We start from the raw sequence: 13,445 nt of genomic DNA, 5'->3' as shown, positions 1-13,445 counted from the left end.
CACAAGTAGAGGTCTGAAATATTTTCCAGTGAAGGAGAAAAAACAACCACTGGGACAATCTGCAGTGACAGATGCCCAGCCCAAGTCCAAGAAACAAAATTGGCCTAAAAAACAGACACAGGGGAAGCAGACAACGCAGACTCAGGGTCCTTTTCCTGCGATACTAGCTCCTGCACCTCCCGAAAAAGTTTATGATTTGCGCGACCGCGCGATGATTAAATCACCTGATCGTTTTCAGGGTTCTGATCAACGCTCTCCTCGTTCCTTTCAGGACACATCGGCCCAGAAAACCGGTGGAGGAGGAGGGGGTGGACGTGGACGTGGTGGCCAACAAGGACGTGGTCAGTCCCGCCAGACGGACGGCGCAGTGAAGCAGGAGGATTCTACGCCTCGGCGTCCGCAGTTTGCGAAAAAGAAAGTCGCAGCCTTAACAGCGCATCGATATGCCACAGATAGTGAGAACGCGGCTTCGGAATCTGACGTGGGCTCTGACCTTGCTGGACAGCGCGGCGGAGATAACAATAGTCAGAGAGGCGCTGCGTCCACTACTGAGGGTGACAGCGACTGATGTCTACGTTGTGATAGAAACAGCGGATACGAGACTTGCTCCCCCTGAAAGACTATATGAAATTGTCCTGTTAATTGAAGGTGACATACAGCGTACCGTTAAGGGTGTATTTTGGGAGAATCTGTCTTCTACATATGATATTTTACTTTCGGAGGCTGACTGGCCCCCACCTTTTGTGCTCGCGGCGCCGCGAGGGGAGGAGGTGATCCTACCCAGTTTCGCGAACACTGTCTCGAAAGAGCATGCGCAGCATTTTGCAGAAGAGTGGGCTCGGGCTCTCGCGCCGGCTCTGTACCGTAACCAATGTGGTTGGGATAAATTGTCGCCTTGCCACGAAATACCGTTGCGGTCTCAGCCGCAGCCTCAACCTCAATATCCCATCCGGCGTGAAGCAAAATCTTCCGTCGCGGAAATCCTTGAACAATTGGAATATCAGGGAGTTATTGAAACGTGTGTGTCACCGATGAATAATCCCCTTTTTACTGTGAATAAACCTGACGGGTCATATCGTTTGGTTTTGGATTACCGGCATTTGAACTCGCATTGCCGTAACTGTGCAGTACAGAATACCCACGGCTCTGCCCTAGTGGATAGTCTCGTGCGTAAGCGTTTCAAGACAACGCTTGACATATCCAATGGTTTTTATGCCCACCGATTGGACAGCTTTAGCTCCCAATGGACCAGTTTTACAAGCGCTGGAGTCCAAAAGCAATTCCGGCGTCTTCCAATGGGCTACAAGAATAGTCCTGGTGTATTTACCGCTCGAATTGTCTCTATTCTGGAGGCACTCGACCCTGATGCTTTTTCGTATGTGGATGACATATATCTCACAGACGACGATATTTGGGAGCATCTGTGTCGAGTAAATTCTCTTGTTTGCAACTTCGCAGACATGGGTTACAAATTCAACTTTGCAAAATCGCACATTGCTGAACACACAGTGTTGTTTTTGGGCTATGAGCTCAACCATGAAGGTAGAGGTTTGGCTCCTCACTTCTTGGAGAAGTGCGCACAATTACGCGCACCAACAACACTGAAGAAATTACAATCCTTACTGGGCTTTTTGAATTTCGGCAGAACTTACATTCCGGAATATGCCCAGCGTGTCAAGCCTCTGTATGCTTTGATACAACCAACTTTCTCAAAATCATGCTGGCTGCCTGAGCATTCAGCCATTTTGCAATCCTTGCAGGCTGATCTGCTCGCTTCTAAATATTTACTGACTCGTGATAACCACACCAACCTGGTAATAAGAATAATTCCTGGGACGGTGGGTTTCACCTACCTCACTTTTAATGAAGGTGACACAGTACCTATTGCTTACAAGTCACACTTGTACACCTCGGCTGAGATGCGGTTTCCCACCATAGAAAAGGTTTTAACTGCTGTACAGATGGCAATTCTAAAAGAACGTGCTCTGTCACAGGGGAAACGCATGCTAGTGGTAACACCCTGTCCTCATTTGGAGGCAGTCACGAAGGCCAGTGTACCAAATTCAAAGGCTTTGCACCCTCGGTGGATTCAGTGGGCTGCGTCATTGTCATCCGCAGATGTCATGTTTATTTTTGACGCCTCCTTACGGTCACAGGAGTACTTGCAGTATGAATTCGTTCATCCTGCTCCTCTGGCGATGCGACCTTTGGAGGACTTCCATTGCATCATTTACACTGATGGGTCGGCGCAGGTTGCGCATGGCTCTAAACATGCCTACGTTTCCGCATGCGCCATTGTGGTCGGTGCTATGTTGAATGACGAGTTCATTTCCAGGGAGGTACACACGTTGCCCCTGGGCGATTGCACTGCACAATTGGCAGAGCTTCGTGCTCTATTACTAGCTTTGGAGTACGCAGATCCAAGTGTTACTACTCTAATTGTAAGTGATTCTTACTACTGTGTCCAGTCTTACAATGAAAACTTGTTCTTTTGGATTCAAAATGACTTTCGTGATTCCAAGGGTAGCACAATAAAACATAAAATGATCTGGGTTCGAGTGGCAGAGCTTAAAGCTATGTTGCCACTCGTTTATGTGATTCATACTCTCGGTCATCAGCGCGTGGGAGTACACGCTCTTGGCAACTCGCTTGCTGATGAAGCGGCGAAATCAGCAGTATCTACATACTTAGTTGCAGCAGTTACTAGGTCTAAAACCAAGACTGATAGCGACATCTTGGCAGCGGTTGCTGCCTCTGAGAAGGGAAGTAAACATCCTTCGGGATTCCCTTCGAAGTATAAATACCACTTAAGTCCCGAAAAGGTTCCTTTTGTGACAATTCCTGATGTTGGGGAACGGCTGATTCCCAACTCGGATCGCAGAACAGACTTGATTACAGCGGCTCATGAAGGTGTGGCGTCTGCGCATGCGGGCGTCTCAGCCACTGTAACGCAATTACAACAACGTTTCTGGTGGCGGGGACTGTACAAACAGACGCGTGATTATGTCCTTCTTTGTGACATATGCCAGCAGATTAAACCTTCAACTGCTACGCGTCCGCCTCAGACTCAGTTGTACATTTCTAATAAACCACTAGGTTGTGTTTATTTAGATCACTGCGGTCCATTTTCATCTGATACTGCGTATAAATACATCTTAGTAGCAGTTGACTCATGCACACGCTTTGTGTGGTTATGGCCACATCGCAGCGCTGATTCCCGGACTGTCATCAGAGATTTGCGTATCTTTATAGGGATTTTTGCCTGTGGTACCTTCCATTCGGATCAGGGTCCGGCTTTCGCCTCTAAGGCGTATAAGGATGCCATGACTTCGATGGGGGTCCAAGTCAAGTTTTCGTCACCCTACAGACCCGAGGGTAATAGTGTAGTTGAACGAATGAACCGTGATTTATAGCAATCTTTGACAGCCCGAGTTATAGGCACTGGCAGAAACTGGCTGGCTCACCTCTATGGCGTGCAGCGTGCTCTTAATAATCTCCCTAGAAGGTCTCTGGGTGGGCGGACCCCATACGAAATGCTCTTTGGCATCAAGATGTTCGTCCCTGACCTTGACGGTCTAGACTCGGTGGTTCGCGCCACTGCCTTTGACGCAGATGAACATTGCAATGTTTTACAGAATCTACAAAAGACGAGAGACACTCTTGCAAAGGAACATTTGCCCTCCACATCGGATGATGCGTTGCAGATCCCGGTAGTTGGCTGGCTACCCCAAGTTGGAGAACTGGTTCGAGAGAAGATCGACAACAAGAAAGAGTTTGGTCCCTCCTATCGAGCTCCGGTCCCAGTGCTTGGAGTGAAGGGCACAAGAACAGTCATTTTACCACCACTTCCAGGTCGTAAGGAAAACAGGTTTATTTCTATTGACAATGTCAAGATACACAGAGTGGCCGATTCTTCTTAGCATGACACCGGCAGTTTCCTGTCCTTCCATTGTGAGAAATTCAGTTATGCACGCTGCTTCTGATACTGAACCTGAGGTGGCAATCGATTTACCTGCTGTTTCCAGTCCATTATTGAATAATTTACCAGGAACTGACCTTGATGAGACAGACTATACATACCCCACTGATCTGTCCATGCCTGACCTGCAAGCTCGTTTAGCCACGGAATCCAGATTTTCATTTGACTCTGCTTCCCTTGCCTCGAAAAAACCCTCTAAAATTGCAGTATATGCCAGCCTGTTTAAAAAACATTTTTTGATACCTCCTTGGATATACATTTGGCTGGTCCTTTTTTCAGTTTACCTTTTTATGTCAATTGGTTTTGTGTTTTATTTTTTTCGGATTATGAATGGACACTATGTCGAGGAGAGAACTTGCATTACTCATTTAAATGGAACTTTGGCCCCACTTTCCTCTTCACATTCTACACACAGATTAAAAAGAGACTTGACTTTGGTTAACATCACAGCGTGGCCTGTTCTGGATGGAATCGCGTGGGATGCAGTTCGTTTTCAGATTCATGGTCCAACGGAAGTCGTTAATGTCCCTAATGTACTAAGAGTTAATATGGGGGATGTGGTGAAACAAAACATTCGTTCTGATGATTGGGATGTTAATGCTGTGGAAAGTTTGTTTTCTGATTTGAAATATTATGCTGCTTTTGATGCTGAGGATTTATATTTAGAATCTGCTAATTATGGTGAATTGTTCTGTTACCAACATTATGGCAATCACTTCTTACACAAGACATCTTCCAGAAGGGATGCGGTTAATTTTACTCAGTGGGAACATTGCCCAGCACCAACACAAGGGAGTTCAGAAACGTTTCTTAAAAAGTATACTTATTTCACTGACTTTAATCAGTCCAATCCGGAGTCCTTTTATTTTAAATTTCACAAACAGCCACTGTCCAAGGTTCGACTTACAAATACAAAATTGTTATATTCAAAGGCCTTCCTGGATCAATTAGTTACTGGAGGGTATGAGTTATGGAAGGATACCATAGACCTTAAATCAGTTTGGGGCTCAAAGGCCTGGCAGGTACAAGGCACTGAGGCTTTGCACCGTGCATGTCTCATCCCAAATCATATGTGGTTTTTAAATGAAACCATTTCCCAGACCACGTGCTTTGGATTGGCTACATCTAAAAGGTTAAACACCCCGTCTTTCCCGGAGTTGGAGGAATATGAGAATTGGAGTAATTTTACTAAATTGTCCATTAGAGATGTACAGGCTCTGCTTCTGAATTCCTCCTTTGACATTTCCAGTATGACTCCCAAGGGTTGGCTGCTTTGGCACCGTAGTGCTGATTCTTGCCAAAAAAGATTTTTAAATATAACTGACGGGTTTAAGACTGTTAGATCTGATCCCCGTTTTGATTTGAGTCATACTGTCACCTCTTACTCTGTTGGCAAGTTGTGTCAAGCTTGGCTGAAACATTCAACTTTACCTGCGGTTAAGTATCACCTTTCCAAACTGAATGCAGACGTGGATTTGAATGATTTCATTAAGGGCCCAGCTAGTGGCAGGTCGAAAAGGTGGTTATATGGTGTTTACAATGAAATTTGGAAACTCTCACAGATTGAGGCTGCTTCACGCCTTAGGGCTATTGATCAGGCAAATCTTGAGAAAGTGCTTGCAGTTGTTGACAATAGCATTAACGTGCTTTCCTCTAGAATTTACACATTAGATAATATTGTGTCGTCTGTTGTTGATATTGTACATGATGAAGTATCTGTATTATACCATGGTCAAAATCAATTACGTTCAATCATGCAGTTTGCATGGACACTACAGACTCTAAAAATGGGTAAAGTTCCCTGGGGATACATGAACGTTTCCTCTTTATTTGCACCGTTTAATTTGACAGACAAACAACGCTTGCTTTCAATGCGTGATGCTTCCTTTTCTATGCTACATATTGAAAGGTTGGAATCTTTACCTTTTTCTGTGGCAGAATCCACCGCTGCTACGTGGCTTATCCACGGTTTAATAACACTGCCTTTTGCTTTATATAAGTTTTCAAATTGTATGAAATATGTGCCAATAGGTCGTTTTGAACCCTTAGGTAGCGGTTTTCTTCATGAAGTCTGGTCACTCCCATACACATACAGATGTTTCAAGGATGACCAAGAGGTTTATCTAACAGGGGATGAGTGTACTGAGACGCCAGATCATTCTTTAATGTGCAGACACATACAGTTACACGGTTCATGTAACAAGGACCGCCCGAATATGGCTTGCGTTTTACAGGGCACGCCAGTTCCTGCTATCATCCCCACGTTTAAATTGTTAGAGAATGGCAGTTATTTAATGCTCAATAATGAAAACTGTTGTGGTTTAATTAGAGGTATAGCTTTCATAGTAACAGTTAGTGAGCGAGTTATTTGCTGCAGAAATGTTCTTTATCCTCCCACACGTGAACATAGGGAGTCTTCAATTTGGCCACAGATACCGACCTTGGGAGCAGAATTCAGCGGCATGGCTAGAATAAGAGCTCTATTGTCCCAGAAAGAGGTGGCCTTGAGCTCGGCCCGTGAAACTTTCGTGCTTCACATTGCTAACACCCGCACGGAGGTTCAGGCTCTTTTAAACACTGATTTGCCCTTGCATTTCGGAGCCATGGTCCGTTCTATCTTTAACGCATCCTCCACAACGGGCCTAGCACATTTTTTTAAAGTTGTTAGCGGTGGTCTCGTGACTTCCTTTGAGAAGATTTTTGGAGTCATCCCTGCTTTCTTCCATTCTATTTTTTCATCCTTATTTGGAGGGTTCCCGTTTTTACTTGCTTTAGCGGCTGGCGCTTTGGTGGTTTTCTGCCTTTTTAAATATGGATGCCCTTCCTGTGCAAGTCCACGCACAGCTACTACTGACGCGGTTTCGCAACCGCATGCTTGATTATTATGGCACACTGCCGTTGGCGACTCTAAGCACGGCTTTTGGATTATCTTTTCGGTTCTCCTATTTCACCTGTGTCCAGCCTGTATTTCGCTGCCTGACCTGTGATTTCCTTTGGGCCATTGATTTGTGTCTCTGCGGACCAATATCTGCTGACGTCGATTTTGATCAACTGATGAGTCCTATCATTGCTCACGAGTTGGTTTGTTCTGACGAAGGGATTATGGCCTTGGCGGTGGCACATGGACTAATGGGTCCCTGGGATGTGTTGTCGGCAGCGCAAAGTTTCTTGGAACGAAGTTTTCTTGAAAACCCACCGAGCTGTCCTCTGATGGTTATAGAGGATCCGGTGCTGGAAGATCACGTATGTTCCTTTCATCTTTTAAATTGGATGGCTGAACTGTTTTCGGATGAGGACAGTGACTTCCTCCTGGAGGCTGTTGCAGCTTACTTTTCATATACAGTCTTATCATAGACACTGCCTCATATTGGCATGCTGATTGATAGCATTTCCTTGATTTTATTGACTTTTGGTCAAGACATTTTATTTTTGCTTGCCTATTGGCTTGAGCCACATTATATTTCTGGCTATTTTTTAGCTTTAGTTTTTATTATTGAATTTTTTATTCATGCTCGTTTATAAATGGATTCTGCTCTCATGTGATGGCACTTCTGTTATCTTATTTAGTCCGGTCTCGGATCATGGGGGGGTGTTGTATAACTCCTATATATCCCTATATCGTGTTAAGTTAGCATAGGTACGTTTGAGATTTAAACGCCATTTTTCCTTTCTTGCAACTTCTGCACACGACCCTCATTTGTTGACTTAGCTTTCAACCTAGTAGTTTGCCGTGGTGAATGTGAGAATAATATGTTATTGCTCTGATATCTGCTTTGTTTAATAAAACATGTCTGCACGGAGAGTGCTGAAGTTTCAGGAGCAACACGATATGGAATTGTTATGAGGTCTGATCTCCACGCCTTCATAGTCATAACACAAGTGCAGCCTTTGCCAACTTGGGCTTGAGGCGGGATTGATATTGCTTTGCACGAGAATTGTTAAGACACTTGATGCGGTGCACATGCAGAGAGAGCTGGTGTATGCTGATGTGATTCCTTCATGCTAGGACACTAAGGTATGGGCCCGCCCTAAAACAACCCAAAGAGACCTTCTTAGATAATAATATAATATATGTGTTAGGGAGGGTGAGATATAAGTGTTGTTAACTCTTATTCATTACAGCATGTTAACATGCTGTCACCATTCGCTTTTTATGTCTTAGTAACTATGCTGATAATTTTGCTACTGATAATAAGTATACTTGTATTATCAAAGATACTGCGCCTGAGAAGACGGCATTAGTAAATAAACATTTCAAATGCACATGTGTCTTCTTTACTCCATGTTCTGGTTTGTAATGATAATATAACGAAAGAGTGTTCATGAGTCCCACGTACCCTGAGGTACTGTAAGTTCATGTTCTGGTTTGTCTAAACATTGGGTGTTTGATATGTCCAATGAGACACTGTAGCTAGCTCGGTAAGGGGTGAGTTGGTTGCTAAGGTAAGTTTTGGAACATCCTAATTTGCCGAGGTTCCACTCCTCTGTGCACAGTTCTGTGTGAGTACAGAAACCCTGCAGGTAGAGGCTTGGATCACCAAGCTGTTGGAGGTAGAGTGGTTGGCGAGGAAATTTGGACTACCTGGTGCATGGTGATGGCGACAGGCGATTGTCCTATTCACAGGAGCCCCTGTGCTGGGACTGGACCATGTTTCCAGGAGGACATCAGCTAAAACCTTGTTAAAGGGCAGCTAGGGTTCTGAAAAGGAGCTACCTGGCTGCAGGACCTCTGTCAAGATATTAGTCTTGCCTGCCTCAGAAGGGAGCAGGTGGTCCAGGAGCTCAGCTGCCCTTCGCACCACCATAGCGTATGATACTCAATCCTCTGTAGCCACGGTAGGGGGAGAAGCAGGCCAGAATCTGGAGAGGTATCCAGTCCACTGGCCTCACCCAATTCCTCATGACAGTCCATTTCTTGGTAAGGCTGGTCTTGTCAAGGGTCCAGCGACCCCTCCCAATCTTTCTCTAGTCCTAGCCCTTATGAATAAGGCTGAGGAAATTACCCAAGACCTATGGGTTCATACAATGCTGTGCAGGCAGGCACTGACCAAGTTAATCTGAGATCAGAAAGGGGCTGTCGCGGTCGGGAGTCTAGGTGTTGAGGAAGATCGCAATGGCACGAATCCATCACCAGATTCATTGGGGGTCGGAGTCATCGGGGCCAGCGCCACTGGCACAGAAACCGATTTAGCCCTCTTTAAAGGGGCGGGGATTGCTATGTCGACCAGACAGGCTGGGAAGCGCAGAGCTGACCCAGGCAGAGGTTCAGTGGAGCAAGGTCTAGAATGCCAAGACTCCTTCATCGCATCAGCCAACTGACAGGGCGAGGTTGAAGCATGCTTTGACTTCTGTTTATGCTTCTTAACGGACCTACTCGACGCCTGGACTTTCCTCTCAACAGGGACCGGGCATGAGACCCTCCAAGGAGAGCAATGTGGTGCAGAGCGCCAAGTGGCAAGCAACTTTAGAGAACACTCCCTCAAAGCTTTCGGAACCATGGCCTGGCAGCTGGAGCACGTCTTCAAGTCGTGGTCATACTCCAGGCACCAGAGGCAAACCAGGTCTGGGTCAGTCACAGACATGGCACGGTGACCAGAGCTGCGCGGTTTTAAAACAGAAGTCTTATTAGACATGGTGGAAAAGAGCCTTCACACCAAAAAGGTGTTGACAAAAAGCTGAAAAAAGCCTGTCAAAAAGTAAAAGAGGGTAGCTCCCTTCACGAATCAGCACTGGCTTGCATGGAAAGTAAGTAACTGACATCAGCGAGCAGAGGTGGGGCCTATATAGGCGACACAGACATCACTATGGTGCAGATGTCACGCGGAAAAGAGCAACAAACACCGGCGTGCAAGGGTATTGCTCCAAGAAAAAATCTTCTGGATCCAGTCTGCAGCCTAGGAAATTCAGAGGTAAGGAATCTGCAGCTAGTTGTCTCAATGAAATTAGTGTGTTTAAGCTATTAACTGCTCTGAAAGAAACCTCACACACTAAATTGAATTTTGATTCAGCAGATAAGTGTCCGTTTTTTTTTTTGCTGAATCCAAATTCTGGGAGAGGGAATATTTCAAAACCTTGATGCTCAAACCGTTTTTTTTCTTTGCCTAATAGGTTTTGAAAACCAAAGTTAAACATTCGAGGCTTCATCCACCGGTAAAAAGGCAATGCAACCCTCCTGCTAACTGGATATTTTGCTGTATCCCTTAACAGGTGGAATCCATGTTCACAGTTTAAAAAAAAAAAAGTCCTGATTAAATTACTTATTCTGTATAGTTGCCATCTAGGCTACTCCCATCTTCAAGTTATACTGTGTATGCCAGCTCATGAACAATTAACTGTTTTGGTCACCTATGTGGAGAAACATTTTCAGCAAGATAAAACACAGATGCAGTATTATTCAGTTTCTCATCTTACCACACTTATGCCTGTATGTCCTGACAATTCATAAAAGTGACTATTATTTTTAGTCCAACAGCAGCCTTTAATGGTGAGACACTCCCATCTTCCCCTCTACTAAACAGTTCCCACTACAAGGACGACAGAGTACAAATGTTATAGGAACAGCTGCAAAAGGGGCAGACCAGGCAACGGTTACTTCACTTTCAGACTAGTCTGCCTAGCGCCTAAGCTTGTAAAGTGTTAAGGCATCTACTGCAAGACTCTCCTGTTAATATTGCAAACATGACAATGGGGCTGTGAAAAGTAGTAATGGAGTTACTCTAGAATTTGTTTATTTTATGACAAAATAAGTGCTATACATCAGTGCTGTAAGACAGAAATATGTGAACACTTCATGTAACTTTAGTACCAGAATGCGGTGGGCAGATGGGTCAAATACCAATACTATTGGCTACTTAAACTGGGCATCTTACCAGAAGATGAGCTGTTTCCGATGTGGCTCACAACACTGATAAGCCGATAGGAATGGGGCAGTGCTCCATTCTGCAAGAAAGAAACAGCTTGTTTTCCATGCTAAATAGAACTTAATGCAATAATGACACAGAATATTTAAGAAGTAAATCTAAACAATTTCTTTAGAATGATACCTCAAAGAAAAAAGTCTGCACAAAGTTATTAAAAAACGGGTAACGTGGGATTCCACTAAGACTGAAAAAGGGGAAATGACTTAATTGTAGCATTACACTATAAATGGAATGTTCTCAAATTCATAAATATTAAAATGCCACAGCCTGTGAGTGAGAATCCAGGATACATTTGAAATAAAAATTTCAAAGAAAAACTCTAAGTCACTTTAGGGCTCTTTCCTGCAGGCATGATTTGAGTTGGCTAATTTTCCATTTAAAAGGAAGCCAATCTAAATTAAAGCAATTGGCACTAAAATAATGACCAATATACCCTTTAATTGCTCTTCTGTAGTAATTACATGAGTTAATAGGTCTACTGACGAAACAGTTTACCCCACTAAGTTTTAAGTGTGCTACATTTCATTCAGCTGTTCTTTAAATGACACCCCTTTTGTCTGTAGTATAATCTACTATACAAATTCTATAGCACAGGGATTGTGGGTTGCACATGCTTGCTCAACAGATGCAAAGTCAGTCTAGTCAAATATTGGCTCAAAAAGGAATATAAAAAATAACATGAAAGAAAAATAAGTTGATATCCAGATGTTTGGTCAGAATCCCTAATTAAGACACTATTACAAGCTTAGATGATCTAGAAGTACTTTTGTAAAACCCCCATCCACAATACAAATTGAGACTGTAAAATATTTATTTACTACTCTATTTTAGGTATGTTCTGAGCACAAATGAAAGCGGGAAAAGATTGGAGTCAGATAGAGATTTTATTTTTCAGCTTTTCCAAACTAATGCCTAAGGAATGCCGCAGCTCCACTTCCCCCAAAAATACATAGCACTGGTAGTTGAAAGAATAAGTACCAGACCAATAAAAGGTGGCTCTCTAGCACTAATATGATGTTCATACTATTTGAGTATTCCTCCAAGTCCAGCTCAAAATCTACTCGTAAAAATGAACATGCAAAATTTTATAAAAAAATACCTTTACGACTCCGTGTATAAAGTTAGTTTACTATACCTTTATGTATGAAAGTAGGATCTGCTCTCATGGTTACCCCTCACTTTTTTACTAGTCATATTCGGTTTTGGGACTAGTCTGACAGGGATCCGGCTTATCAGGACCCCAGTCACTGTGTTTTCTCCCTAAATTTGACCATACCAGAGACCACATTCTCTGGCACCAACCATTCTTAGGTTCTGTAATTACAGAAATGCACTTGAGAATGGAGAAAGTCACATCTGGATTTTTCAAACATACCCATGCTAGGGAACCACCTTAATAGGTAAGTAACTTATTTATCTCCAGGACTAGATAATTTTTAGATTCATCTATCTGAACAGAAAAGCAAGCAGCGAGTAACTGGGAGGAGGGTGAAGAGTTGCTCCATCGTCACATGTACAACACCACTATCACTATTAGAGTGTCGGTACTCAAATCAGCATGTAGGTACTAGTACGAGCAGTAGTTTAAAGTAGTTTTGGAGCTTATAGAAAGTAGCCAGCAGCCTCTTCAAATTTAATGTGAGTAATGTGTCATTCTGGTAAATACACCACATCGTTGAGGTCACAGCCCACATTTGCTGAGAACGTAGGGCAAGTCCTGGCAGTAACCCAGTTGGAGTTGCAAATGTGTGGCTCTTAACCCCCCTATTATACCCCTCTTCAACTTAACAGGCTGAACTTTACCTTAATCCCCACTGTACTCATCACAACTGCTTCTGAATGAACCCTACACTAAGTATCCTCTTGGGCCTCTGGAGTGATCTGCAGCTGTGTTGCCGTTAGGAGTATCACTCCTGTTATCTTTGCAGGCGACAAAGGCCGCTGTTGGAAGTAGAATGTTACAAACCCCAGGAGTTGGACAAACCAACCCCAAGTTCCCCAAATGGTGACAAGCACTTGGTCAAAAAGGTCCTTCTTGCCCAGTCATGGCATGTGAGAACAGCCGTACTGGCTGCCTGGACCAATCAATCATATCGTATTTATGTAGCGCGGATTATCATGCGTGAGTGTATCCAGGGGCTGGCCTGTGGGTTTCTGTTGAAGAGCCAGGTCTTGGACTTCTTCCGGAGGTCTGCAAGCGTTAGTGACTTTATATCAAGTACTTTTCTTCCCATGTCAATCAGCCAGACAGAACAGGACTGAGGTTAGTGACAGTTTGCAGCACAGTTCCATGTTCTGCCATGGCAATGGTCAAGAACGTGCGGCATCCGGAGCCTTTTACTTCTCATTGTGGCAGAGAGGGACAGTCTGGATAAACACTGGAGTCATGAATAAAATTAGTTCCCTTCCAAATAGTCCAATAGCACAAGGCACAAGACAAACACTGTCAAGGGTGAAGAGAAGCCCTGGCTTTGAATGTTCAAATCAAATGGAGTGCAACCTGCTGTAGGAAAGTGGCCCTTTTTGACATGGTCACCCACTTTTTG

General features: G+C 44.0%; 1 protein-coding gene across 3 annotated transcripts in view; it reads right to left on the bottom strand.

The window, feature by feature from the left end:
• Positions 1-13,445, bottom strand: part of USP37 (ubiquitin specific peptidase 37) — a 396,132-nt gene that overhangs the window by 42,935 nt on the left and 339,752 nt on the right. For all 3 annotated transcript variants that reach the window (XM_078679235.1, XM_078679238.1, XM_078679236.1), the window contains one exon: positions 10,849-10,918. In XM_078679235.1, coding sequence (XP_078535361.1) covers positions 10,849-10,918 — 70 coding nt within the window. The remainder of the gene's footprint in view (positions 1-10,848; positions 10,919-13,445) is intronic.

Source organism: Lissotriton helveticus, chromosome 3_1, assembly GCF_964261635.1.
Source record: "Lissotriton helveticus chromosome 3_1, aLisHel1.1, whole genome shotgun sequence".
Classification (NCBI taxonomy): domain Eukaryota; kingdom Metazoa; phylum Chordata; class Amphibia; order Caudata; family Salamandridae; genus Lissotriton; species Lissotriton helveticus.
Note: the sequence above shows the minus strand (reverse complement) of the source record. Positions and strands in the feature narration are given on the sequence as shown.